Source organism: Dermochelys coriacea, chromosome 5, assembly GCF_009764565.3.
Source record: "Dermochelys coriacea isolate rDerCor1 chromosome 5, rDerCor1.pri.v4, whole genome shotgun sequence".
Lineage (NCBI taxonomy): Eukaryota > Metazoa > Chordata > Testudines > Dermochelyidae > Dermochelys > Dermochelys coriacea.
In genome coordinates this window covers 28,320,292-28,345,814 of record NC_050072.1, presented here as the reverse complement: position 1 = coordinate 28,345,814, position 25,523 = coordinate 28,320,292, and the positions used below count along the sequence as shown (strand labels likewise).

At 41.0% G+C, this 25,523-nt stretch overlaps 1 protein-coding gene across 3 annotated transcripts in view; it reads left to right on the top strand.

Annotated features, from left to right (window-relative positions):
• The window catches only part of FYB1 (FYN binding protein 1), a 125,500-nt gene that overhangs the window by 76,100 nt on the left and 23,877 nt on the right, over positions 1-25,523 (top strand). For 2 of the 3 annotated variants that reach the window (XM_038403472.2, XM_043514341.1), the window contains exons 3-13: positions 5,471-5,651; positions 7,099-7,148; positions 8,254-8,273; positions 9,178-9,224; positions 10,645-10,765; positions 12,457-12,616; positions 14,878-15,022; positions 20,498-20,523; positions 22,322-22,391; positions 23,504-23,644; positions 24,920-24,951. In XM_038403472.2, the coding sequence (XP_038259400.1) occupies positions 5,471-5,651; positions 7,099-7,148; positions 8,254-8,273; positions 9,178-9,224; positions 10,645-10,765; positions 12,457-12,616; positions 14,878-15,022; positions 20,498-20,523; positions 22,322-22,391; positions 23,504-23,644; positions 24,920-24,951 (993 nt within the window). The remainder of the gene's footprint in view (positions 1-5,470; positions 5,652-7,098; positions 7,149-8,253; positions 8,274-9,177; positions 9,225-10,644; positions 10,766-12,456; positions 12,617-14,877; positions 15,023-20,497; positions 20,524-22,321; positions 22,392-23,503; positions 23,645-24,919; positions 24,952-25,523) is intronic. The other variant, XM_043514342.1, reaches the window with a different exon arrangement.

Here is a 25,523-nt window from a genome sequence, read left to right as displayed (position 1 = left end):
TACGAGGAATCTGCTTTCACCCACCCCCATGATCTCTGCCATTGGGCCAGGCAACATATTGGCCTTTGGGATCACACTCTGCTTAACCAGAGAGATCTGGGTCCCTTTATCCTTCCGCCCCAAGTACTCCCTGCCATTAATTTGGACAGCCTTAACATGCTCCATATCTGGTTCTACAGAGGCTAACCTCACAGAACCAATATGATAGGTCTCAATTGCTTCGGAGGGTTTCTGCATTGGGGACAGCAGAACTAACATGAGCTATTGTTTGCCTGCTACCTCCTAGCACAGGGCATTTATTCCTCAGGTGATCAGTGGAATTACATAGCAATTGATAGCACCTTTTGCGCTCTTCTGCTTTTACAGGAGATTTGGGATGAGGGTTAGAGGATTGTTTTTGAGTAAGAGAATGTTTAGGCTCCCAACCCCCTTCTCTCTTCCCAGGGGAAAAATGGGATCCTCGCTTCCCACCAGTTTTAAACCCCTCTTTCTGTGGTCTGCCCTCAATAGACGCCTGATTCTGTTTGAAGGCATCAGCTAAAAAAGCCATCTCATCCACAGACTTTACATCTTTGTCCAATCGACACTGCTTTACATCACATGCCTAGGAAATGCTCTTTAGCAACAAGATCCAACATTCCCTCAAAACTTGCCACCTCTTTGCCCCTCACCCATTTTCCCAACAAATCTTTCATTTTGTTTACATATTCCCCATTACTCATACCAATATCCCTCTTAAGATTCCTAAATTTAATTCGATATGTTTCAGGGGTAATCTGAAAACTTCGTAAAACAGTATCTTTAAATTTACAATAGTCTAAGGGCTTGGCAACACTTCCAAGTTAGAGTGCATTAAAGCAGCTGCAGGCGCCCTAACTCCCAACGCATTCTCACTGGCAAGGCATGCAGAGCGCCCTGACTCTGCAGCTGGAGCGCTCCTGGTAATCCACCTCCATGAGAAGCATAAAGCTTGCTGCGCCCCGGCTGAAATGCCTGGGTATCAGTGTGAACGAGGTGTTGCATTACTGCTCTGTGATTGGCTTTCAGAAACGTCCCATAATCCCCTGAAGTCCAGTGGCCACTCTTCTCATTGTTTTTGAATTGGCTGTAGCAATGCGGCTATCCCCTTTCAAAGCTCTGTTTCTGACAGCCGGCATGCTTATCTGCTCCAGGGCAAAGCAAGCCATTACTGTGGAATGTTGCTGCTGTTGTGAGTATGGGGGAGGGGTGGGTCTGCTGCTGTCTGAATTTACAAGACAGCATGCTGATATGCTCTCAGCCGCCCAAAAACCCACTCTCTCTCCCACCACATAACTACAACACACTTCCTGTCACACTCCACCCCCCCTTTGAAAAGCACGTTACAGCCACTTGAATGCTGTGATAGCTACCACAATGCACTGTTCTTTGTGGCATTGCAAGAGCTGCTAATGTGGCCATGCCAGTGCTCTTGAATCTGACAGTGTAAACACATGGCAGCGTTTTCCCTGCTGCGGTCTCCAAAGGCTGGTTTAACTCCCAGCACTCTACATCTGCAAGGGTAGCCATGCCCTAAAGCATCTTCAATAGGCATTCCATTGAATACATTTCAAGATTTACCAGTAAATTTCACAATCAGGGTAGGAACTCTCTTATCAGGGATTTCATGTATTACACACAGCCTTTCGAAGGTAGTCAGATATTCAGCAATATCATCCTCTCCACTGCGGGACATAAGTGTTCCCATTTGTGGATTTTTGGAGTGATGGAAGTCGTTGGGGTCGGGGGGTTCTGGTTCTGCTGCTCTAGCAGGTCCAGTTGTTGTTTTCGCTCACTCTCTCTCTTTCTTCCCACTCTCTTACTTTTTCTTCTCTCTTTTTCTTTTTCTTCCAGAGCCCTTCTGTGTGCAGCCTCCTCTTCTTTGAGCCTCATTTCTGCCTGCCATATTTGAAACTCGCAGTCCTTTTCCTTCTCTGCAGCTTACAGTCTGGCCAGCTCTAGTTTTGTAGCTGCCTCACTGATAGTCATTTTTCTGCTTTCTTGTGCTTATTTCCCTCACACGAAATAAACAAGCAGAAAATAACAAAACTGACCTCCTCCTGACTGTTCTTAGCCACTGCACTTAAGACTCACTTCAAATAACAAATATCAGTGCTTAAAGTGTGAACTTCACTTGGAATAATAAGCTGTACGTACACCCCACTGACTGCACCACTGTGACATTCCCCTCTGGTGGTATCTGGACTGGTCATCTGCTAGGTCACCCCAATCCTTGACTCTGGGAGCCAGCCTTACCTTGCTTTGCTGTGAGAACCCCTACTCCTGGGCTGTTCACACACAGCCTCTAGCAAGTAAGCTACTCCTTGGATTGTGCACCTGAATGACACTAGCCAATATCTCCAGTCCCAGACCCAACCCTAGGAATCTCCATCCTGCAGTGTCCAGTTATGCTCGCTGGACACTGAAAGCTTATATGAGTTTGTCAATTTAACAAAGAAATTGATATGTGTCAGGCTTGTTATCCCAAGGGGAGCCTCTGACACACTTCAAACCAAATGCACTGCCTCAGGTAGAATAAACAAGCAAATGTATTAACTACAAAGATCGATTTTAAGTGATTATAAGTCAAAACATAACAAGTCAAGTTTGGTCAAATGAAATAAAAGCAAAACGCATTCTAAGATGATCTTAACACTTTCAGTGCCCCAACAAACTTAGATGCTTCTCACCACAGGCAGGCTGGTTGCTCTTCAGCCAGGCTCTCCCGTTTGATCCGTGCTTCAATCGCTTGGTGTGGTGTCTGTAGATGTAGGTGGAAGAGAGAGAGAGAGCATGGCAAATGTCTCTCCCTTTTATAATGTCCTTTCTTCCCTCTTGCTGCCCCTCCCCCACCCTTCAGAGTCAGGTGAGCATTACCTCATTGCAGTTCCAAATTGACCAAAGGAAGGGGGATTGATTCCCTTGAGAGTCTAACAGATTCTTTTGTTGCTGGCTAGGCCAGCGTCCTTTGTTCCTGTGAGGCTGGGCTGGTATTGTCCCATACATGCCCTGATGAGGTGTGAACTTCCTCTCTGTTCTTAGAGAGATTTTGCCTGAGCTTGCTTTAAGCCATGAGGATACATTTTCAGCCTCATAACTATATATATGAAATTATAACCTATAACATTACTATAACAATACTGTAACAATTACTATAACATCATTATATTTTATATATATATATATATATATAACATATCATCTCAGGCATCAGCACTCTTATAGTTTATATAGGATTATCTGGCTATTTGGACTCTCTCCTCAGACCCTATGCTACTAGCACTCCTAGCTATCTTCGAGACATCACCAACTTCCTGAGGAAATTACAATGCATTGGTGATCTTCCTGAAAACACCACTCTGGCCACTATGGATGTAGAAGCTCTTTACACCAATATTCCATATGAGGATGGACTACAAGCTGTCAAAAACAGTATCCCTGTTGAGGCCATGGCACACCTGGTGACTGAGCTTTGTGACTTTGTCCTCACCCACAACCATTTCAGATTTGGGGACGACTTATACCTTCAAGTCAGCGGCATTGATATGGGTACTTGCATGGCCCCACAGTATGCCAACATTTTTATGGCTGACTTAGAACAATGCTTCCTCAGCTCTCGTCCCCTAGCACCCCTCCTCTACTTGCACTACATTGATGACATCTTCATCATATGGACCCACGGAAAGAGACCCTTGAAGAATTCCACCTGGATTTCAACAATTTCAACCTCAACCTCAGCCTGGACCAGTCCACACAAGAGATCCACTTCCTGGACACTAGAGTGCCAATAAGTGATGGTCACATAAACACCACCCAATACTGGAAACCTACTGACTGCTATACTTACCTACATGACTCCAGCTTCCATCCAGGACACATCACATGATCCATTGTCTACAGCCAATCCCTAAGATACAACCGAATTTGCTCCAATCCCTCAGACAGAGACAAACAACAAGATCTTTATCAAGCATTCTTAAAACTATAATACCCACCTGGGGAAGTGAGGAAACAGATTGACAGAGCGAGACTGGTACCCAGAAATCACCTACTACAGGACAGGCCCAACAAGGAAAATAACAGAACACCACTGGCCATCTCGTACAGCCCACAACTAAAACCCTCTCCAGCACATTATCAACAATCTACAACCTATCCTGGAAAATGATCCCCCACTCTCACAGACCTTGGTAGGCAGGCCAGTCCTTACTTACAGACAGCCACCCAACCTGAAGCCAGTATTCACCAGCAACTACACACCACACCACAGAAACACTAACCCATGAGCCAATCCTTGTTGCAAAATCGTTGCCTGCTCTGTCCCATATCTACTCTAGCGACACCATCAGAGTACCCAACCACATCAGTCACACCATCAGAGGCTCATTCACCTGCATGTCTACTAATGTTGTATATGCCATCATGTGCCAGCAATGCCTCTCTGCCATGTACATTGGCCAAACTGGACAGTCCCTACGTAAAAGAATAAATGGACACAAATCGGACATCAGGAATGGTAACACACAAAAGCCAGTGGGAGAACATTTCAATCTTCCTGGACATTCTATAACAGATTTGTAAGTAGCTATACTTGAACAAAAAAACTGCAGAAACAGACTTCAAAGAGAAACAGCAGAACTAAAATTCATTTGCAAATTTAACTCCATTAGTTTGGGCTTGAATAGGGATTGGGAGTGGCTGGCTCATTACAAAAGCAGTTTTGCCTCTCCTGGAATTGACACCTCCTCATCTATTGTTGGGAGTGGACTACATCCACCCTGATTGAATTGGCCCTGTCAACACTGGTTCTCCACTTGTGAGGTAACTTCCTTCTCTTCATGTGTCATTATGTAATGCCTGCATCTGTAATTTTCACTCCATGCATCTGAAGAAGTGGAGTTTTACCCACGAAAGCTTATGCTCAAATAAATCAGTTAGTTTTTAAGATTTTTAAGCCACCAGACTCCTTATTGTTTTTATAACATCATTATAACAACCATGCTCAGTGCATCATGAGCCTTCCGAAGACACCCAACTTGACAAACTTTTCATTGAACACCACACAATCATTTTATAAAGATGAACATGGGGGTGTAGGGTGTTCCCCCAAGGCACAGAGAGTCACACGGTATCTATCTGTTGTCTCTTATCTTACACTTAGATTGTAAATTGTTTGAAGCAGGGACCATCTTTTTGTTCTGGGTTTGTACTGCCTGGCACAATGGGGTCCATGGCTGGGACTCCTAGATTCTGCGATAATACAAATAATATCTGTTTCTATATGTATTATAAGGCACCATGCATATCTACAATATTTAAATAACATGTTAATTTCTGGGTATGTATCCTATTAATATGTTATATCTAGAGTTTATCTAAACAAGCAATGTTTTGTCTTTGGATCATCTTGAATTGTTAACTAGATAAATTGTGTTTGTTTTTTTGGTTTTAGGTTCTAACAAAGACGCTGTTAAACAGATCTCCCACTCAGTGCTCTCCTTACCTTTACTTCCACCCTCACATTCTGCTACACAGATACCACCACCTCCTCCCTCAGCTTCTCACCCATCAACACAAGCACCACCAGTTCCTAGCCTACCTCCCAGAAACATCAAACCCAGCTCTGATCCCTTGTAAGTGAACATGAAATCTGTTTTGCTTATATTTTGCTGTTACTTTCCAGCTCATGTCTATCATGGGAAACCAACATGCTCAGGCAGTGTCAGTTTAAGGCCAGCTCTCAGGTGCCTGGAGACCCAAGCTCCCATGTCACATTGAGTCTGCTATTAAAGTGACTGAAAGTCTTTACATGGACTATAATGGAACTTGGATTGGGCCCTAGCTGATGAGACCTTCTGCTTAGCTGATTGCTGCCAGCCCCTGGAAATATACTATCAAATCCCACCCTCCCACTCTACAGGTGATGGTGGGAGAAAACTCCTTCCATGTCCTGTATCACAAAGGTATAAGGGCAGGTGCTCTGTCCTCTTCCTTATGTGTAGGGAGTAAGTAGTCCAGTCAGCAGCAGCAACTAAGAACCTTACTCCAGCACTCTGGGCCAATGGCAGAGGAGGGAAGAGACACAGACATCAATGGGCACCAGTCGGTGCATACAGGACAATAGGGCTGGGGGATAGTCGGTGAGACTGCACACGTGAGAGAAGAACTTGGCTCATAGTTTTACATTTCAGAACCTCTATTACCTATTGTGGTGCTATTTTCATGCTCTTCTCAAATTTGGCTTGCCAAGTCGGCACCTGCTGGCAGCCAAAGTGTTAAAGGCATATGCTTCTAAAGTGAAAAGCAAATGGAAGCAGGTTCAGTAGTCAAAATAAGCAATTTTGCGGTAAACAACTTATTGCACACATAGAGTGTCTATCAGACGTAAGAGGTTTCTGTCTTACCACACCGCACACTGTATGTTGCTACTGATGATGTGAAAGCACACCGTCTAAAGATGCTGCTGTTCTTGAACTTGAGAAACATTTTCAGATAGAAAATTCTCATAAACCCAATGAATATATTACTGAGTATGAAGTACATTAAGTGCTCCATCTAGTGGCCAGAGAGCAGCTAAACCACAGCAGGTCCTGTAGCCTCTATAAAAAGCATTCCTGTACATTCTCCTTCCTGTCTGCTTAAGATCCAAGCTTCTTTTCTTTCCCTGCAAGGACCTATACAACATGCAAATATATGTTACTATGCTTATGCATATGCAGAGATTATTAGTGTTCCAAAACTCTCAAACAGATTTCTGACTATTCTGTCTGTCTGTCAGTCTACCAAATTACAGTGTTTATACCACACTTGGATATGAATGCCTTTGGCTCATTTATTTTCTGTTTTTATGTTCAGAGTCAAGATGCCACCATGTAAAAACCAAATCACGCTTAATCCATTATGGGAATCTCATCTGTACTTAAACACAGATCTAAACTCTGTAATGTTTAGGGCTGAAAGTGAACAGATTATCCAGTCAATGTCCCAAATACTTGGCACGTACAGCAGAACATAGCTAAATGAAGATGTAATTATAGGAACTATCTTCTCAGATTTCACATTTTCTTTTCATATTCACAGAAATCCAGACAATGAACAAAGTTACGATGATGTTGAATTTGGTTCAGATGGTAAGAATACATTTTAACTAATAGCAACTATTTAAGAATTAAGTATGTTGTATTTATAATATAAGTGACTGGCGTAAATATTTATGGTGTTAGTGAACTGCAAGTCATATTTTGGAGTGGTGTAAGTTCTATAACAGCAGTAACCACTCCACAGTCAACATGGCAGGCACCTTCTCTTGGAAAGCCTTGTTTTAGCACCCGCGTAACTTCGGCTTGGAAGATTTACTGAGCCTAATAACTTTCAACACTGATCTGGAACGAATACTCTTTTTTCAGAGTTAGTTATTGTGTTCTCATGAAAATGCATTGCTTTTATACTGGATAAAAGTAATCTGTTTGTTAGGTATGATCATCACTTTGTCATCTGCCCTGAGCAAGGGCCAGGACATAGATGTGTTGTACAGGAGTAGCCCAAGAAGCAGATTATGACTCTCTCTCCTGGTCTCTCCTAGGAAGAAAGTAAACTGTGCCAGGGCTATACCAGCCACAGTGTACCTCACCCGGTATGCTGGCCAGCACAGCATGTAGTGAGGTGGAGATGAAGCCTGCTACCCCTTGCACAGCGCAGGGAAATCAGCAGCTCTGCCTCGCCTTCTTTTCCTTTGCTGCAGGCCATAGTATAGCTAGCATGCACAGGAGAGTACAGGTACTCCATACTCTCTGCCATGGCTGTGGAGGCCTGGTGGTGCACTAGCCCTATGTGACCAGTGTAAAATGTTATGTTCTTAACTGTTCACTTCCTTGCTTGTAAGTGACTGGATTTTTGTAAACTGATATGATAGGCAAGGACACTGTTGTCTCTGAGGAAGCTTTAAAGTGAATGTTCTGATTTGGGGTGTATGTGATATAATACACACTATGGCAGATGAAGTGAAAGTCCTTAAATCAGTTACTGCTAGAAGTTTACAAAGTACAACAGTAGGAAGCTCTGTTCATCCCAATTAGTTTGCATTCTTATCCTTATTAAAACAGATAAGATCATTATAAATCTATATTTGGCACTAGTTAAGGTACAGCTGTGTATTTGTCCATATAGTTAGCATCAGCATGAGGCACTTTCTCTACAAAAGAAAATAATAGTCTGTTTGTATTTTTGGTCATTCAGGTCATGGAAATACAGATGGGGTAAGTATTATCCTTTATAACACACTGAAAACATATTCTTTCCAATACATCACTGCATTAGAAAAGCCAGTTTGTTGCAGAATAGATCCAGTATATTGCTGATAAATTGCAGAAATGTAGAGGGCAACAATGAAATTGGTTGAACCCAGAACAAAAGTGGCACTAATTATAAAGCTGGCCGGAAACCAAAAAGTTCACAAAATCTTCCATTTCCACTTTCCACTGACATTTCAGTTTCACTGAAATTTTCCAGAGATATAGGCCTACATCAAGGTATTCAATCGTGTGCCTAATTTTAAGCACGTGAGTATCCCTGTTGATTTCAGCGGGACTACTCGTGTGCTTAAAATTAGGCATGTGATTAAGTACCTCACTGAATCAGGGCCTCAGTGGCTTGCCCAAGTTTACACAATAAGTCTCTGGCAGAGTCAGGAACGGAACTCTAATCTGAACCCTATTCCAATACCTTCAATAGCTTTGCCCCCCTCAATGCATCATCTCCCATAATTAGTTTTTAACCCTGTAGTCCTTTCAAGCCATGCCATCTTTCAGATGCAGTGTAATCAAAGTTGCAGCACAGAGACTCACTTCAGAATAAACAATCAGTGTGTGTGTGTGTGTGTGTGTGTGTGTGTGTGTATGTATGTATGTGTGTGTGATGGGAAGGAGGCTGGGTTTTATTTTATATCTATATCTATCTATATAGCTATAGATAGATTATAACAACCAAGGTCAGAACCAAAGAAATTTGAACAATTTAGTAATTTGTGCTTGGAAACATTAAATGCATTTTCAATTGATTATTTTTCTGCTTTAATTTATGTCTGTCTGTATCTAGCTATAAAATTGAACTCCAGTGTATTTGGGCCATTGGAGACTGAATCATGATTTATTTTTCTTACAGGGTCAAGAGAGTGATGGAGAGACGTATGAAGATATCAATGACATCAGGTATCAAATCTAACTTATCCGTTGTGTCTTTGTTACTGAATGAAGAAACAGATCACTAGGAAATATGCTAGGAAATATACTTAATCTGGCCCAGAAGCATGACTGCACTGCAATCTTGAGCTCCATCCACCTTAATCATCTTCCCTAAAGAAAGCATATCAGTTTACAAGTTAACTCCCTCCTAAAACTAGATGTAGCATGCAGGTGGAGATGCTTCCTCAAATGAAGTCCTGTGACTATTTTGAACTGGGTAGCAAAAGAGTATGCTCTTCAGCTCTTTGGAATATGACTGAGCTGCTGCACAGAGTTACTGCCTGAAATGGGAACAAAATATAACACAACCAACCCAATACTAGTTGAATTATTTTGTTAATGTTGTTGTTCTCAAAGTGAATTTTAATAGAGCTCATGAAACTGTTGGATTGACATCCCCATGGGTCTGAAACCCACTGTGTGTCCACAGAGCAGGGACAGTACAGACAGCAGAAATGCAAGCTTCCCTCCCAGTGCCTCTGCAGTGCCTCTCATCCGAAGGGACCAGCAGCCTACCTCACAACCTCCTAAAGCCCACATGTGGGAAGCAACCTGTGACAGAGAACACAGGTGATGTTGAGACTGAAATGAGTGATGTCTCTCACAATGAGGTGCATTTGAGTTGTATGCAGGGTAATGCTGTAGTTCAACCTCTGGGCCCATTCACCTCAGTTCAGCAGAAGCACACAAAAAAGAGGGGCTACATTATACCTGTGAGACTCATTGCTGTGAAGTGGGGAAGAACATCATTAGGGACAATGCTTCCAGGGTGCAGGGGAGTAACAAGTCTTGCTATGCATTCCAACGCTATAGCCAGTCCTCCCTATTCCACCCCAGGTGCTGTCCAGCATACAGGAGCAGGGCCATGCCTCTCAGACCTGTCCTACACTGCAATTAAAAAGTCGTGGGTGGCCTGTGCCAGCTGATACAGGCTCCTGGAGCTCAGGCTAAGGGGCTATTTAATTGTGGTATAGACATTTGGGTTCAGGCTCAGGCTGGAGCCTGGGTTCTAGGACCCTGCGAGGTGGGAGAGTCTCAAAGCTTGGGCTGCAGCCTGAACCTGAATGCCTACACTGCAATTAAGCAGCCCCTTAGCCCAAACCCCACGAGCCCAAGTCAGCTGGCATGGGCCAGCTATGGGTGTCTAATTACAGTGTAGACATACACTCAAACAGTTACGTTGGGCCTTTCCAGCATAGCCAGCTAAATTATGGTTGCATGGAAAGGGTCTCCAAATACCCTTTCCCATATGTAGCTCATCCATGCTCCTCCTAACTGCTCTTGCTGCTCTTGGAAGAGAAAGCTCTAGTGAGTGCCTACCCCCTTCTGCCCACTCGCCTCTACATTCATCCCCTTACCTGTGAAATAATCTGTTTTCATTGTTCAGAGCCACATCAAAAGAACAAGAAAAGAAGAGAGAGAAAGAAGAAAAGAAAAAATTAGAACAAGAGAAGAAAGAACAAAGGGAAAAAGAAAAGAAAGAGCAAGAAATCAGAAAGAGGTTCAAAGTAAGGTCCCTTTCTAGCAGGCTACACACAGAAGAGCAGCAGTCATTATTTAGCCTTGTGCATTTTAAAACATACATTACAGTGCAAGGACACAGTTTGGCTGCAAAGCTGCATGGTGATGCCAGCTCGTTTGGCATTTGGGGTGAAGGTTTGTCCCCTGGACAAAGCCTCAGGAACGGCTCGATCCTCGATCCAGCTGGCCCCAAAAGAACTTAAACACACACTTGAATTTAAGCATGTGAAATTTCCCATTGAAGTCGCAAGTATTTCAATGCTTGCAGGGCCTGATTCTCATTTCCATAAAGTCTCCTGTACGTGCACTGGTAGTATAAAAGGGCCTTAACATATATATAACTGTACTTTACAGTTTGCAGCCCCTTTACACTGCTAAGGTAGCGTAGAGGGGCCTTAGTGAAAAGGAGAATTAGGTTCACAGTGTTCACATGCTTAAAGTTAAACACATGCTTTGCTTAACTGGGGCTGGAGCACCTTCCAGGATTGAACCTGTAAATTACCTTTGCCTGGAGGAGCAACGCTTGGGACAGAAGTATGAAATCTCCCAGTTCAATAGAGAGGTTGGGAATGAGGCACCTGTGCAGCTGAGCCACAGCCACTGCTAAAGCCCCTGGTGTGTAGTAGTGAGCCAAGTTCATTGTGCCCCAAAGCCCTTTATGCATAGTTTGTAACCAATGGACCCATGCAGTCTGCAAACCCACTAGTCATTCTCCACCAGCCTTGTTGCCTGCCCACAACTCCCTGTCATGTTTCTGCAAAGAAACCAAAGAAACCACAGTGATTCCTCTGTGTCTAGAGTATCCCACCACTGTGGAAAGGCTGAGAAAATTTGGCACTTGGGATAGTAAATAGTGGACACAATAGCAATGTATCTACATGTGTGTTTTTCAGGGATCTGGACCCAAATTTTCTCACACCGAATTCTTGGCTGGAGTATAAGCATTAACCTCCTCATTGTTTTTAGGCTATAGACCATCCTACCATGGAGGCTAAAATGTATCATTATCCATAAATGCAAACAAGCAAACAAACACATTGGTGTATTCAGCTAAACAGATATCTTCTCTTTTGTTGCTCCTAATGCACAGACATCCTTTCTGCACTGCTCCACATGGTCACTACCCAATCTCATGGTCCCATGGTCACTACCCAATGTCCTACAAGACACTTTTTTCATGATGCCTGAATTCAGAAAACTGGCTGATTGTGGCCAGCTTCTGGATACTTGGGGATCATCTGTACAGCATATCTTGAAAAAAAGATCATTATGTGTTGGTCAGCACTTACTCATACGAACAGTCCTATTGAAGTACATGGAACTGCTCCTGTGAGTAAATGAATGTTCACCTATGTGAACACGGGTTACATAATCTAGCCCTATGTTATTAATCCATTGTATTATCAAGATGTGGCTAATTACTATCTCAACTTGCTTTAATTATATGCTGTATCCCTCCCCTACACCCTTTGCTTTTTAGTTTGTCTTTAAAGTGTAAGCTGTTTGGAGCAGGGCCTGTGCCTTTGTGTTTGTTCGCAAAGTGCCTAGCTGATGTGGATGGAACTGAAAACAAATTATTATTGTTTTGTGTTTCATCTGAATTTTTGTCAAAGCAATCACCACATCCTCCGTATGTTTGTATGTGTGTGTGACTTCTTTTATTGCTTTTTCTGTGCAGTTATCAGGACCCATCCAAGTCATTCATCAGGCACGAGTTTGCATGGACTATAAGGGAGGGAAGAATGAGCTGACTGTCAAACAGGGTGATAATATTGAAATCATCCGTATTACAGACAACCCTGAAGGGAAGTGGCTGGGCAGGACAACAAAAGGATATTGTACGTTTTGATTCTCCACTTTACCCCTGAATGTTTGCCCTGTCAAACACTGACTGCCTGAGTACACACAGCATTACATGGGAGAGTAATATTAGCTAGGCTGGGTCCCCACCCAAAATGGGCAAGAACATATAGCATAAATTGCCAAAGCTCATACTGCTGTGCTTATCGGACATGGGGCACAGCTCGTACAGTAAACGTACGTACAATAGAGTGTCAAACTTAGAGATTCTGGGATTAGTTAAGGACAATGGGCCAGATTCTCACTGGAGCTACATCAGTTTACACCCACTGAGGATGTGGCTCAGTGTGTCTGCCTTAGAGTCAGCACTGGAGCTTGCCTCTGTGGAAGTATTTTAAGAGCTGTTAAAAAAGAGAGAGAGATTAGATTAGATAAAATGTTGCATTCAAAAGACTAAAGGGCCCGATTTCCCTCTCATTTACAGTCACTGTAGTTACACAGATGTAGGACTGGTGTAAGTGAGAGGAGTGTAAGTAAGAAGAGAAGAAGCCTTTAGAACTTCCTACCAGTCTCAAGAAAAAATGGGAACATTCCAACTTTTTATCTGAATATTGATTCCTAACATCAACATTTGTTTTTGAAATCAAAAATGTATCTTTTCTTTTTCCCCTACCCTTAGCCCCAGCCCCTTCCACACATATGCAGCTAGGGCCAGAACATCAGCTGGTATAAATCAGTGAAATAAGTGGAACTATGCTCATTTACACCAACTGAGGATCTGGTCTCTAATTTACAGAGACCAGGGCATAAGGGTCTTGATCCAGTAAAGCATTTAAGCACAGGCTTAACTTCAAGAATATTAGTAGTTTCATTGACTTTTATGGGACTACTTGCATGTTTAAATGCTTTGCTGGATCAGGGCATAAGTGCTTTATGAGAATGGGCATGCTAATTTATACTTTAAAAGAACCTTTCATTTTTAAAAATATGTTCTGTTCAGGAGGTTTTATACACACAGAAAAAAAATCTCTGTAGGGGAGTTATGGTTCTTGTGCAGTTGTTGCAAGCTAATTAGTTTCACTTATTTTGGCTTGTCATAAACTGATTTTTATTTCAGCAAAAGCAGAAGTTGTACCAGCCTTCCCAATGGTGAAGGTTAAAGGTACAACTCAGTGTAGTTCATCAATGTTTCAACCGGAATCTGCCTACTTAAAAGCTTACAAACTAATAAGGAAGGGGAGGGCTTGAAAAGGGAATGAGAGTATCAGATGGTATAAAAATGGTATTTATAATTCACATGAAATAAGGAACAATGGCTTTGTTTGTAATTTACTTTCCAAATTTCCATCATATGTTTTCTTTTTTCCAGTTATTTAATTTTCATGTGGAATTCACATGTAGGTTAGAGGGAAATGCATTAGAAATTGGACTGCTGCAACAGGAGAGGAAGAAGGTTTTCTGTCCTCATTCCTATGTGCTTTTCTCATTTTTGAAAGAACATATTCATGCTTATTGTCAAATACAGTCTGTGTAGTCAGCATGCCCATCATTTGATCGCCTAGCATATACAGTGTTTAAATCCATCTTATTATAATAGATTTTTTGCCAGCGACATCTACATAGTAAAGTCAAGTGTAAGTGATAAAGGTGGAGGTTCCAATCCTCAGATGAGCTAAGCTGCTTTGTACTGCTCCTCCAGCCAGGATATCAGGTAGCAAGAGGATCACCCCCGTGTAGGCTGAATCTGCAGTGGCAAAGGGCCGGCATAGTAACTTCTATGTACTTCTCTCTGAGCTCACAGCATAAGGAGTGTGGCTATAATGTCCCTGCATCTCAGTGCTCTATCTACTAGCCTGTTTGGACCATAGACTGCTCTAAGTTACGCTGGAGGACTGGCCATTTGCACAGTAACCCCAGGATTAACTGAGAAAAGGTGTCTTAAAGCAACTTTGCCACTTGCCCCACTCCCCACCAGCTGCACTGCACACTCCTCTGCTACAGCTGAGTATTCGACCCAGGGTCTCTAGTGGATATCACAGTAGTGATTATATAGACAAGGGGCCTGATTCTCCTATGACCCAAGTGTGTCTAAATCCATTGAATTCCACGACGTTACACGTGATTTGTAAGTGGAGGAGACTAAGGCCCAATATGCTTAGATTCAGAAATTTCTATAGAGTTATTCAGCCACACAATACAGCTGTAATCATTTGAGTTCTCAACCTTCTATTAAAGTCCTTCCTTAGCTGTTGTGAAATGAAAATTGTTGCTGCTTGATCATAAGCTTTCATTGTTTTAGATGGATACATTAAAACAATTGTGGTGGAGATTGACTATGATTCCTTAAAAAGGAAACAAAGACCTTCCATGAGTGCTTCCCTGAGACGTGTAGACAATGACCAAGAAGTGTATGATGATGTTGGAGAGCAGGACAGTATCAGCAGGTATGTGTGAACCCAGTAAAGGAAGTTGATTTAATCCAATTTGATAGATTAATCCAACCCACCCAAACTACAACACAGAAACAAAGCATTTTTTTAATTTAAAAAAGCATATATTCTTACTGACACAAAACATCAGATTTTAAAATACCGGAAATTACAGTGAGTATGAGTTAAAAAACAGTATATGCTGGTCTGAGGCATTTGAGTTTTACCATAATATTTCCTGCACTTAGAATGGGAAATACTACAAATTCCATGGTGAAGTTCACTACCATGGCACATTAAATGCTGCTTGTTTAATGATACCCACTGTATGAGTTGGAGGCATTGTGGGACTTCTTTCCAGGCAATCTGTAACTTTAAGTTACAGTATCTAAGCCAATCTGTTCAATATGCCTGTCTTAGTCAATATTTTCAGCTTCAGAAGCCATCTTGGTTGTTTAATCAAGCATCCAAATCATTTCATAATTCATTTCAGCTCTAGGTTCAGAACATTAAACTGTCAATACAATCAAAACAATACTGGGTGACATAAAATGTACTGTCAGATCTCCCATAAAGAGTTGAGATGTATGAAAGAAGACTTGTTTAGCTAATTACATTCTCTGTGAGAAGAAAATGACTTTGAACTGCAAACTCTGGATGAAATCCATAAATTCTTTTTCAATAGTTACACTGCCTTTGTTTAGGTAAAACCTCCACTGACTTCACAAGGACTTCAGGATTTGGACCAATGAGATGCATGCTAGGCTGTGAGCAGAGTGGCTGTTCTCTATTTACCACAATTTATGACACTGCTCAACTTTTTGCAAATATAAAACAGACTCTTGTAGCAAATGAAAAACAGCTAATCATATGAGAAAAATGTAACTGGCCTAAAAAGAATGAAGTAGTAAGAGAAGTAAGAATGAAAGAAGGAATCCAGCATCTAGAAGCATTTATGCATAATAGAGGATAATAACAGTGGAAGTATAGAAATACTAGCAGAACTCCATAGAGAGCAATGAGATGAACTGCAGAACTCCCATCCATGAAGAACAAAACAGATCACAGAACAAACAACACAGATCTCTCCTTCTCTCTTAAAGTTGCATGATGCCCTTTCTAGTCCACAGGTACAAAAGGCCCTAAAAGCGAAGGAAGCATTGCAACTGCACAGGTGTATCCTCACCCCCATTCATTCCCTCAGCCCATAAGCCTTGGGCCTTCTGTGTCTCTTTACGCAAATGTGGAGGGATGTTTGGAGGCATGACTGGGATAGGCCTTGGGAGGGATCCGTGGCTAACATAGTTAACCTCCCAGCCTCAATAAATGCCATATTCAGGCTGTGGAGGATTTCCCGTGTGGAGGAGAATTCTCCAGTGCCATGCAGCCCTCCTATTAGTATTTAGGATACTCCCCATCTCTTGACATACAAGTGTGGCTGGAATAAAGGGGAGGTGGCTGGGTTGCGGCTGCACGCAGCTTTTCCTCAGCTGCCAAAACATCCCCTGGGTGCTCTGAGCAGCTGGACATAAAATAACAGGATAGTATTTTCTCCCTATTTTAAGAGGGGCCCAAATGAGCAACTGGTGCTTCCCTGGAGCTGGGAGCAGAGAGGTTGCTTAACGCTACCTTCCTCTGCTGCGCATTGGATTATGCCAAGCGCAGTTTAGCCATACCGGAGAATCAAGCTACACTCACTAGTCCAGGTCAGAGTCAATTCCAATGTTACTTATCTCACTGCAGAAGCATTTTTAGACCTCTCCTTTTCATGATGGATTTTACAATCATTCATCTCAATTCAAGGAATTTAGATGTGCTGTGTTTTCAACAGCTAATCAGGATGGATGCATATTTATTTATTAAACTGGATTATTTAGAAAATAGTAGACTATATATGTGGGTTTAAGGATGATTCCTTATACTTTTGTGTATTACTAATAATAGTAAAAGGCTGTATAGTGCATACAGGGATGGAACTTGCTTTTAGGCCCTGTAATTCATTAAACCCTTCAAGTTATATTCTGGCATTTTTATCTTCTCTAGTGATTTATAGCCTTGTATTCAGTTCATGAGCTTGAATTATCCTGCATATATCAAAATATCTGACACATGCACCAATATGTTTTGACATAAGATCCCCATAATAAAAACATCCCCATAATAAAAAATTCATTGTCCAAAACTTATTGTAACTGGTAATAGCAAAAAGAAAAGGAGTACTTGTGGCACCTTAGAGACTAACAAATTTATTAGAGCATAAGCTTTCGTGAGCTACAGCTCACTTCATCGGATGCATTTGGTGGAAAAAACAGAGGAGAGATTTATATACACACACACAGAGAACATGAAACAATGGGTTTATCATACACACTGTAAGGAGAGTGATCACTTAAGATAAGCCATCACCCACAGCAGGGGGGGGAAAGGAGGAAAACCTTCCATGGTGACAAGCAGGTAGGCTAATTCCAGCAGTTAACAAGAATATCAGAGGAACAGTGGGGGGTGGGGTGGGGGGGAGAAATACCATGGGGAAATAGTTTTACTTTGTGTAATGACTCATCCATTCCCAGTCTCTATTCAAGCCTAAGTTAATTGTATCCAGTTTGCAAATTAATTCCAATTCAGCAGTCTCTCGTTGGAGTCTGTTTTTGAAGCTTTTTTGTTGAAGTATAGCCACTCTTAGGTCTGTGATCGAGTGACCAGAGAGATTGAAGTGTTCTCCAACTGGTTTTTGAATGTTATAATTCTTGACGTCTGATTTGTGTCCATTCATTCTTTTACGTAGAGACTGTCCAGTTTGGCCAATGTACATGGCAGAGGGGCATTGCTGGCACATGATGGCATATATCACATTGGTAGATGCGCAGGTGAACGAGCCTCTGATAGTGTGGCTGATGTGATTAGGCCCTATGATGGTATCCCCTGAATAGATATGTGGACAGAGTTGGCAACGGGCTTTGTTGCAAGGATAGGTTCCTGGGTTAGTGGTTCTGTTGTGTGGTGTGTGGTTGCTGGTGAGTATTTGCTTCAGATTGGGGGGCTGTCTGTAAGCAAGGGCTGGTCTATCTCCCAAGATCTGAGAGAGCGATGGCTCGTCCTTCAGGATAGGTTGTAGATCCTTGATGATGCGTTGGAGAGGTTTTAGTTGGGGGCTGAAGGTGATGGCTAGTGGCGTTCTGTTATTTTCTTTGTTGGGCCTGTCCTGTAGAAGGTGACTTCTGGGTAACAGAACGCCACTAGCCATCACCTTCAGCCCCCAACTAAAACCTCTCCAACGCATCATCAAGGATCTACAACCTATCCTGAAGGACGAGCCATCGCTCTCTCAGATCTTGGGAGATAGACCAGTCCTTGCTTACAGACAGCCCCCCAATCTGAAGCAAATACTCACCAGCAACCACACACCACACAACAGAACCACTAACCCAGGAACCTATCCTTGCAACAAAGCCTGTTGCCAACTCTGTCCACATATCTATTCAGGGGATACCATCATAGGGCCTAATCACATCAGCCAACTTCAACAAAAAAGCTTCAAAAACAGACTCCAACGAGAGACTGCTGAATTGGAATTAATTTGCAAACTGGATACAATTAACTTAGGCTTGAATAGAGACTGGGAATGGATGAGTCATTACACAAAGTAAAACTATTTCCCCATGGTATTTCTCCCCCCCCACCCCACCCCCCACTGTTCCTCTGATATTCTTGTTAACTGCTGGAATTAGCCTACCTGCTTGTCACCATGGAAGGTTTTCCTCCTTTCCCCCCCCTGCTGTGGGTGATGGCTTATCTTAAGTGATCACTCTCCTTACAGTAAAAAGAAAAGGAGTACTTGTGGCACCTTAGAGACTAACAAATTTATTAGAGCATAAGCTTTCGTGAGCTACAGCTCACTTCATCGGATGCTGTAGCTCACGAAAGCTTATGCTCTAATAAATTAGTTAGTCTCTAAGGTGCCACAAGTACTCCTTTTCTTTTTGCGAATACAGACTAACACGGCTGCTACTCTGAAACCTCTCCTTACAGTGTGTATGATAAACCCATTGTTTCATGTTCTCTGTGTGTGTGTATATAAATCTCTCCTCTGTTTTTTCCACCAAATGCATCCGATGAAGTGAGCTGTAGCTCACGAAAGCTTATGCTCTAATAAATTTGTTAGTCTCTAAGGTGCCACAAGTACTCCTTTTCTTTTTGTAACTGGTAATGTGTCATTGGTAATGACTCCAATTTTTAATAAAAGCCTAAGACTGCTGAAGTTCATGATATACTGAAATTTGATGGCATGAGGCATTTTAAAGAAAAAATGTTAGGTATGGTTTTGATTTGAAAGTAGGAATGCTTAAGTTGCTATAACCCTGCTATTGGTTGCATTGAATCACAATTAGAAAAATGAGCTCATACCAATTTAGATAGCACTTGGAATACTCTAGGAACATGAAATTTAGAAAATTAAGGCATCATTTGATTAGATCTAGTTAAGGTGTATTGTCATAATTTCATTTATTTACCTTTATGTCTTATGAAAATGGCATGATCGGGGTTAGAATCTTATCTATATATACACTGAATTAAAGTTTTGGGGTTAGGTTATGCCACCCTTACTTACAATAAGTAGTACATTAGTCCATTAATAGTCTCATTGATATCAACAGGAACATAAAGTACATCTAAAATTAAATACAGTGATGAGTGCCATAGAAATACCTACAAATATAAATAAATAGTAGCACTTCTTTCTGAAATCAAATGAAAATGATGCTTTGTTGGAAATTGCTAAAGAACTGTTTTAAAGAACAAGGAGCAAATTTTCTGCTCACGTAAATTGGCACAACTCTATTGTCTTCAGTGAATCTGTACCAGTTTATATACACACAGAATTTGGGTCCTAACTTTTATTACGAGATCGAGTCCCCTTATTTGTTTTTACATTAAATACAGAGCTATAGATAATTGTACCATATTTCTTCTGGAATGCTACTTTATAATAGTCTTGGGTGCCTCTTTCTTTGGGATGAACTATTCCAGAGGAAGTGGGTAGAGGCAGGAATTGTTGGAGTAAAATACTAGGTTACCAGAAAATATTTGACATATTCAAATCATTAGGATTCATCTCTCTTCATATAAGAGCCTATTCATTCATGAATGGGATGAGGAGCTTTCTTGTGCATCAGTGAGAGAGAAACCAATTTCTGATTTTGGGTGCCTAATGGGCACTCATCTATCATAGTGATGAGTGTGGTGAAGAAAGACAGAAAGAGAGAAAGAATTGGTACATTTAGGCATTTAGAAGGTCAGTATTTAGGCACGCAAAATGGACATTTACTTTCCTGAGTGCCCATCTGAGCATCTAGATTTGGATGTAGTATTTGGATGGATCCATGTGTTTTAAAGTATGCTACTTTTAGAGCATATGTCAAGAAAAAGTGTGAGTGTTTGTTGTTTTCTTTTTACAATGAATGAAAAGTTCTTTAACTTTTGTTCTTCCAGCCAAAGTGGTCGAAGTGGATCTGGAGGTGAGTTTTATTTTTATCACATCTATTTTTTGGTTTGTGTTTTATTTAGTGCTTACCTACAGATGCAGACCTTTGTGATTTCCAGATAATGGGGTAATTACCCACAAATATGCAAATGTTATTTAGCAAGTGGTAAACTATGAGGCACAATGGGGTTTAATGCAGTTGTCTTTCACCTGTGGAAACTTGGATGAATCAGATACAACCCCTTTCTCAGTCTCTTCTCCCCACCCCCAGCAACACAGAAGGAAGATCCCACCCAACTAAGTATTGTTCTCAGTTGACAGTCTGAGCAGAGAGGTCAGAGACTGACTAAAAGAACAGGAGTACTTATGGCACCTTAGAGATTAACAAATTTATTAGAACATAAGCTTTCGTGGGCTACAGCCCACTTCATCGGATGCATAGAATGGAACATATAGTAATAAGAAATATATATACATACGATAAGTTGGAAGTTGCCATACAAACTGTGAGAGGATAATTAGTTAAGATGAGCTATTATCAGCAGGAGAAAAAAAACTTTTGTAGTGATAATCAAGATGACCCATTTAGACCGTTGACAAGAAGGTGTGAGGATACTTAACTTTAGGGAAATAGATTCAATATGTGTAATGACCCAGCCACTCCCAGTCTCTATTCAAACACAAGTAAATGGTATCTAGTGTGCATATGAATTCAAGCTCAGCAGTTTCTCGTTGGAGTCTGTTTTTGAAGCCTTTCTGTTGCAAAATTGCCACCCTTAAATCTTTTACTGAGTGGCCAGAGAGGTTGAAGTGTTCTTCTACCGGTTTTTGAATGTTATGATTTGAATGTCAGATTTGTGTCCATTTATTCTTTTGTGTAGAGACTGTCCGGTTTGGCCAATGTACATGGCAGAGGGGCATTGCTGGTACATGATGGCATATATCACATTGATAGATGTGCAGGTGAACGAGCCCCTGATGCCATGGCTAATGTGATTAGGTCCTATGATGGTGTCACTTGAATAAATATGTGGGCAAAGTTGGCATCGGGCTTTGTTGCAAGGATAGGTTCCTGGGTTAGTGTTTTTGTTGTGTGGTGTGTGGTTGCTGGAGAATATTTGCTTCAGGTTGGGGGGTTGTCTGTAAGCAAGGACTGGTCTGTCTCCCAAGATCTGTGAGAGTGAGGGATCATTTTTCAGGAAAGGTTGTAAATCTTTGATGATGCACTGGAGAGGTTTTAGTTGCGGGCTGTCACACTGAAACCTGACTGGACAGGAAGACTGAACTACCCTTTCACGCCATCAGGTGGTGTTCATAGATCAGGATTGAGGCATGGGGGGGGGGAACAACACCAATATGGGGAGGCTTGCATTGCTGCTACCTCTGATTCACATCTTCTGTACATGAATAGAGGATGTCAATCTTTAAGAATGTCAGTCTGGCACCTTTATGTTTACCTGGCACCTTTCACCTGTACTAAAGTCACACACAAAAATAAAATTAAAAAGTTACAAATCCTGTTACTGAGTTGGTCAAACGCATAATAGCTCTCCAGTTTTCATCAATTACTTATTTGTTTTCAATGTTCAACTTATTATTATTGGCATTATTTTATTTACTTACTACCGGCCAGTCTCAAGCTGGTATAAATCAGAAGAGCTTCATTGACAAAAGGAGCTCTGCTAATTTACACCAGTTGAGGACCTAGCCCAGTACATTTAACATTACAATTGCCTCAGAGAAGTAGCAGCCTATAGCAAACTACTGGTTAATGTCCTACTGTAACAGAATCGGAGTATTCATGGATTATTTCACTTTTCAATCTATTAAAGTGATGTTCCCACCTCCTCTCCCTGATGAAGAAATTTATGATGGAATTGATGATGAAGATGTTAATGCTAGGTAAGTGTTTATATCATTTATGATCGTTACCCATTTGAACTCAGTCCCATAGCTTTTTATTTTAAATTTGGGATCATCATTAACAAGTATTTGGCTAGCTCTTCAGTTGGTGTAAACATGAATGGTTCCATTGACTTCAAAAAGATACACAGAACTTGAATGGCACCAAACTATTCCAGCAGTGAACAGACTCAAAAATAAGAAGGTATGAACTGAAGATAAGAACTGAGCTCTATGGTACTTCTGGAGAATTTTTTTTTAAACAATAGGATAATTAATATGTGGAATGGATTAATAAAGGCGGCAAAAGAAGCTGCATCCAAAACCCAACTGAACACAATGATCCTTAAAGAAAAGGGAAGAAAGGTACAGATGCTAGCTTACAATCATACAAACATTAAATGTGAATGACCTAAAAGAGATGGATCATTTTCTTCCAGTCCAGGATGTTACTTATTATAAATGCCTAAAACGGGATACTTTCTGACTCCTTCCACCTTCCATCTCATATACATATACAACTGCACTGAGCCAATTACAGGATTGGGGCCTTAGATGCTGATCCTACAGCACACGCCTAACTATACTCATATGTCTACTCTTATTGAGCTGCATAAGACTATGCAAGAGTTAGGCATGTGGTTATGTATTTCCAGGATCTGGGCCTTAGTTAGCCACTGGTTTTTGCACCCTGTTGTTCTAATAGCATTTTTAATTCTATATTTATTAAGTACGAACATTTTAGAAAATAAGTTAATAGGTGTCTATTCTCACATCATGGTATGCCCCTAGTTCTCTCTAAGGAGAATTACATGCATCAACCAAGAGCTGAAAATGGCCAATTTGAGAGAAGAAAGAAAAGGAGGACTTGTGGCACCTTAGAGACTAACAAATTTATTTGAGCATAAACTTTCATGAGCTACAGCTCACTTCATGATGAAGTGAGCTGTAGCTCACGAAAGCGTATGCTCAAATAAATTTGTTAGTCTCTAAGGTGCCACAAGTCCTCCTTTTCTTTTTGCGAATACAGATTAACACAGCTGCTACTCTCAAACCAATTTGAGAGAGAATGTCCCATTCTGCATTGTGATAATTGCATGCATACTCCAAAGGTCTATATCACAGGATGAAGATAAGAATGACTCCCGGTCCCGGGGACTTTTGAAGATGTTAAAGGGAAAAGATGACAAAAAGAAAAGTGTACGAGAGAAAACAACCAAAGTCAATGAGGCAGAAGATAACAGAGGTTCCTTGTAAGAGTCTGCCATGAAAACCACAGTGCACTACAACTAATGCTAACTTAGTGTTGATCATGTGCTACTAACATGTTCTCATAGCAACTTAATCAGTCACGAATCAAACTGCACACAGATAAACAGACTTTGAAATAATATTGCTCTCCATTACCTACTGCAGCATGTCCTTTCCCATGCTATGCTATCTTTATTAATGATGGAATGTATGAGGTGCATACATTTGACTTCAGATTCAAAGAGAATAGATGTCCCAATCCAGCACAGCATGTACACACATTCTTAAGTTCTTCTCTATTCAGTAAAACATTGATTTCAATAGGACTTCAGCATGTGCTTAAAGTGAAGCATATGCTTAAGTCCTTTGATGAATAGGGATGGACTGCTGAACTGGGTCCAAAATGCTTACTAATTGATTTCTGCAAGCTTATAACATGAAATCTTCCTATAAGATGGTCTTAGAAATGTCTAGAGGACATATTTTCAATTGTATAATATAAGCATTCTGTGTTAACAAAATGTTTTTATTTGCCCAAAGAACTCAATCACTAAATTAAAATATTATTTTTGCTGTGAAAAACAGGGCTTTATTCATCAGAACATCCTAGCTACTTTGTGCCTTTCTGGTGACACAACTTTGTTATAAACTCAGCAGAGGTTACTTTTATTTGCATCACAGCATGGCACTAACCAGCTGCTGTATACTGGTGAATCTGGCTCTATGAGCCCAAAATATGGATAATATGCAAAACAGAATGATGGCAAAGATGGTCTTCTCCTCTTACCGGATCCTCCTCCTATTCAAAAAACCTCTCCAATTCTCACAAGCAGTTCTCCATCATTTCTGATTCCAAACACTCAATGGAGCCTCAAATCACATGCTCTCTGTCTAAAAGAAGACTATGAAATATGAAGAAACATTAAAAAAAAATCACAGCAGAACCCCTTTATTTGGTCCAATCCTGCTCCCATTGGCTTTGTCAACAATTACAGTTTCTGGGTTATCTCCCACAGTTGTCATACGACTGGTGCATCTCCTCCAGTGTTACCAGTGATGGAGAAATAGAGTAGAAATAGAGTACTCCAGTTCTGAACACGTTTACCTGATACACTGGTAAAAACCACATGCCCGTTTCTAGTGTTGGTGGAGTGGCACAAATTTAACAATAGATAATGTGCAGCACCAGTGTTGTGAATTGGCTATCAGGGGTTTAAATAAGGAGAAAGTCTGTTCATTTGAATATAATTATTTAATGAAGATTGCATTTTTTTCAGCATGAATCCTCCAATAAAGATGTTTGGGAAAGGTAAGCAATAACCTAATGTAATTTTTCACTGTTTTATTTTTATATTAATTCTTGCAGCATAATGTAGTTAACACCAACACTGCTGCATATATTGTTCTGAATTATGTTATTCTCAGAAAAAAAATATCAAAAATAAGAATCAGGATTTCCCATTGATTAAATTTTGAAATACCTTAGCTGACCTACAAATGTAAGGTTTGGGTCTGTAAAAGGCAGTGTACCTTTAATAAATTGTCATGCTTTTTTGCTTATGAATCATAGAATCATTGAAGAGTAGGACAGGAAGGGACCTCAAGAGGTCATCTAGTTCAGTCCCCTGCACTCAAGACAGGACTATGTATTATCTAGCCCATCCCTGACAGGTGTTTGTCTAACCTACTCTTAAAATTCTCCAATGATGGAGATTCTGCAACCTCCCGAGCCAATTTATTCAAGTGTTTTTTGTAATGTCCAACCTAAACTGCTCTTACTGCAATTTAAGCCCATTGCGTCTGGTCCTATCTTCAGAGGTTAAAGAGAACAATTTTTCTCTTCCGCATGTCTTATTTCATTCATCATATAGTATAAACAGT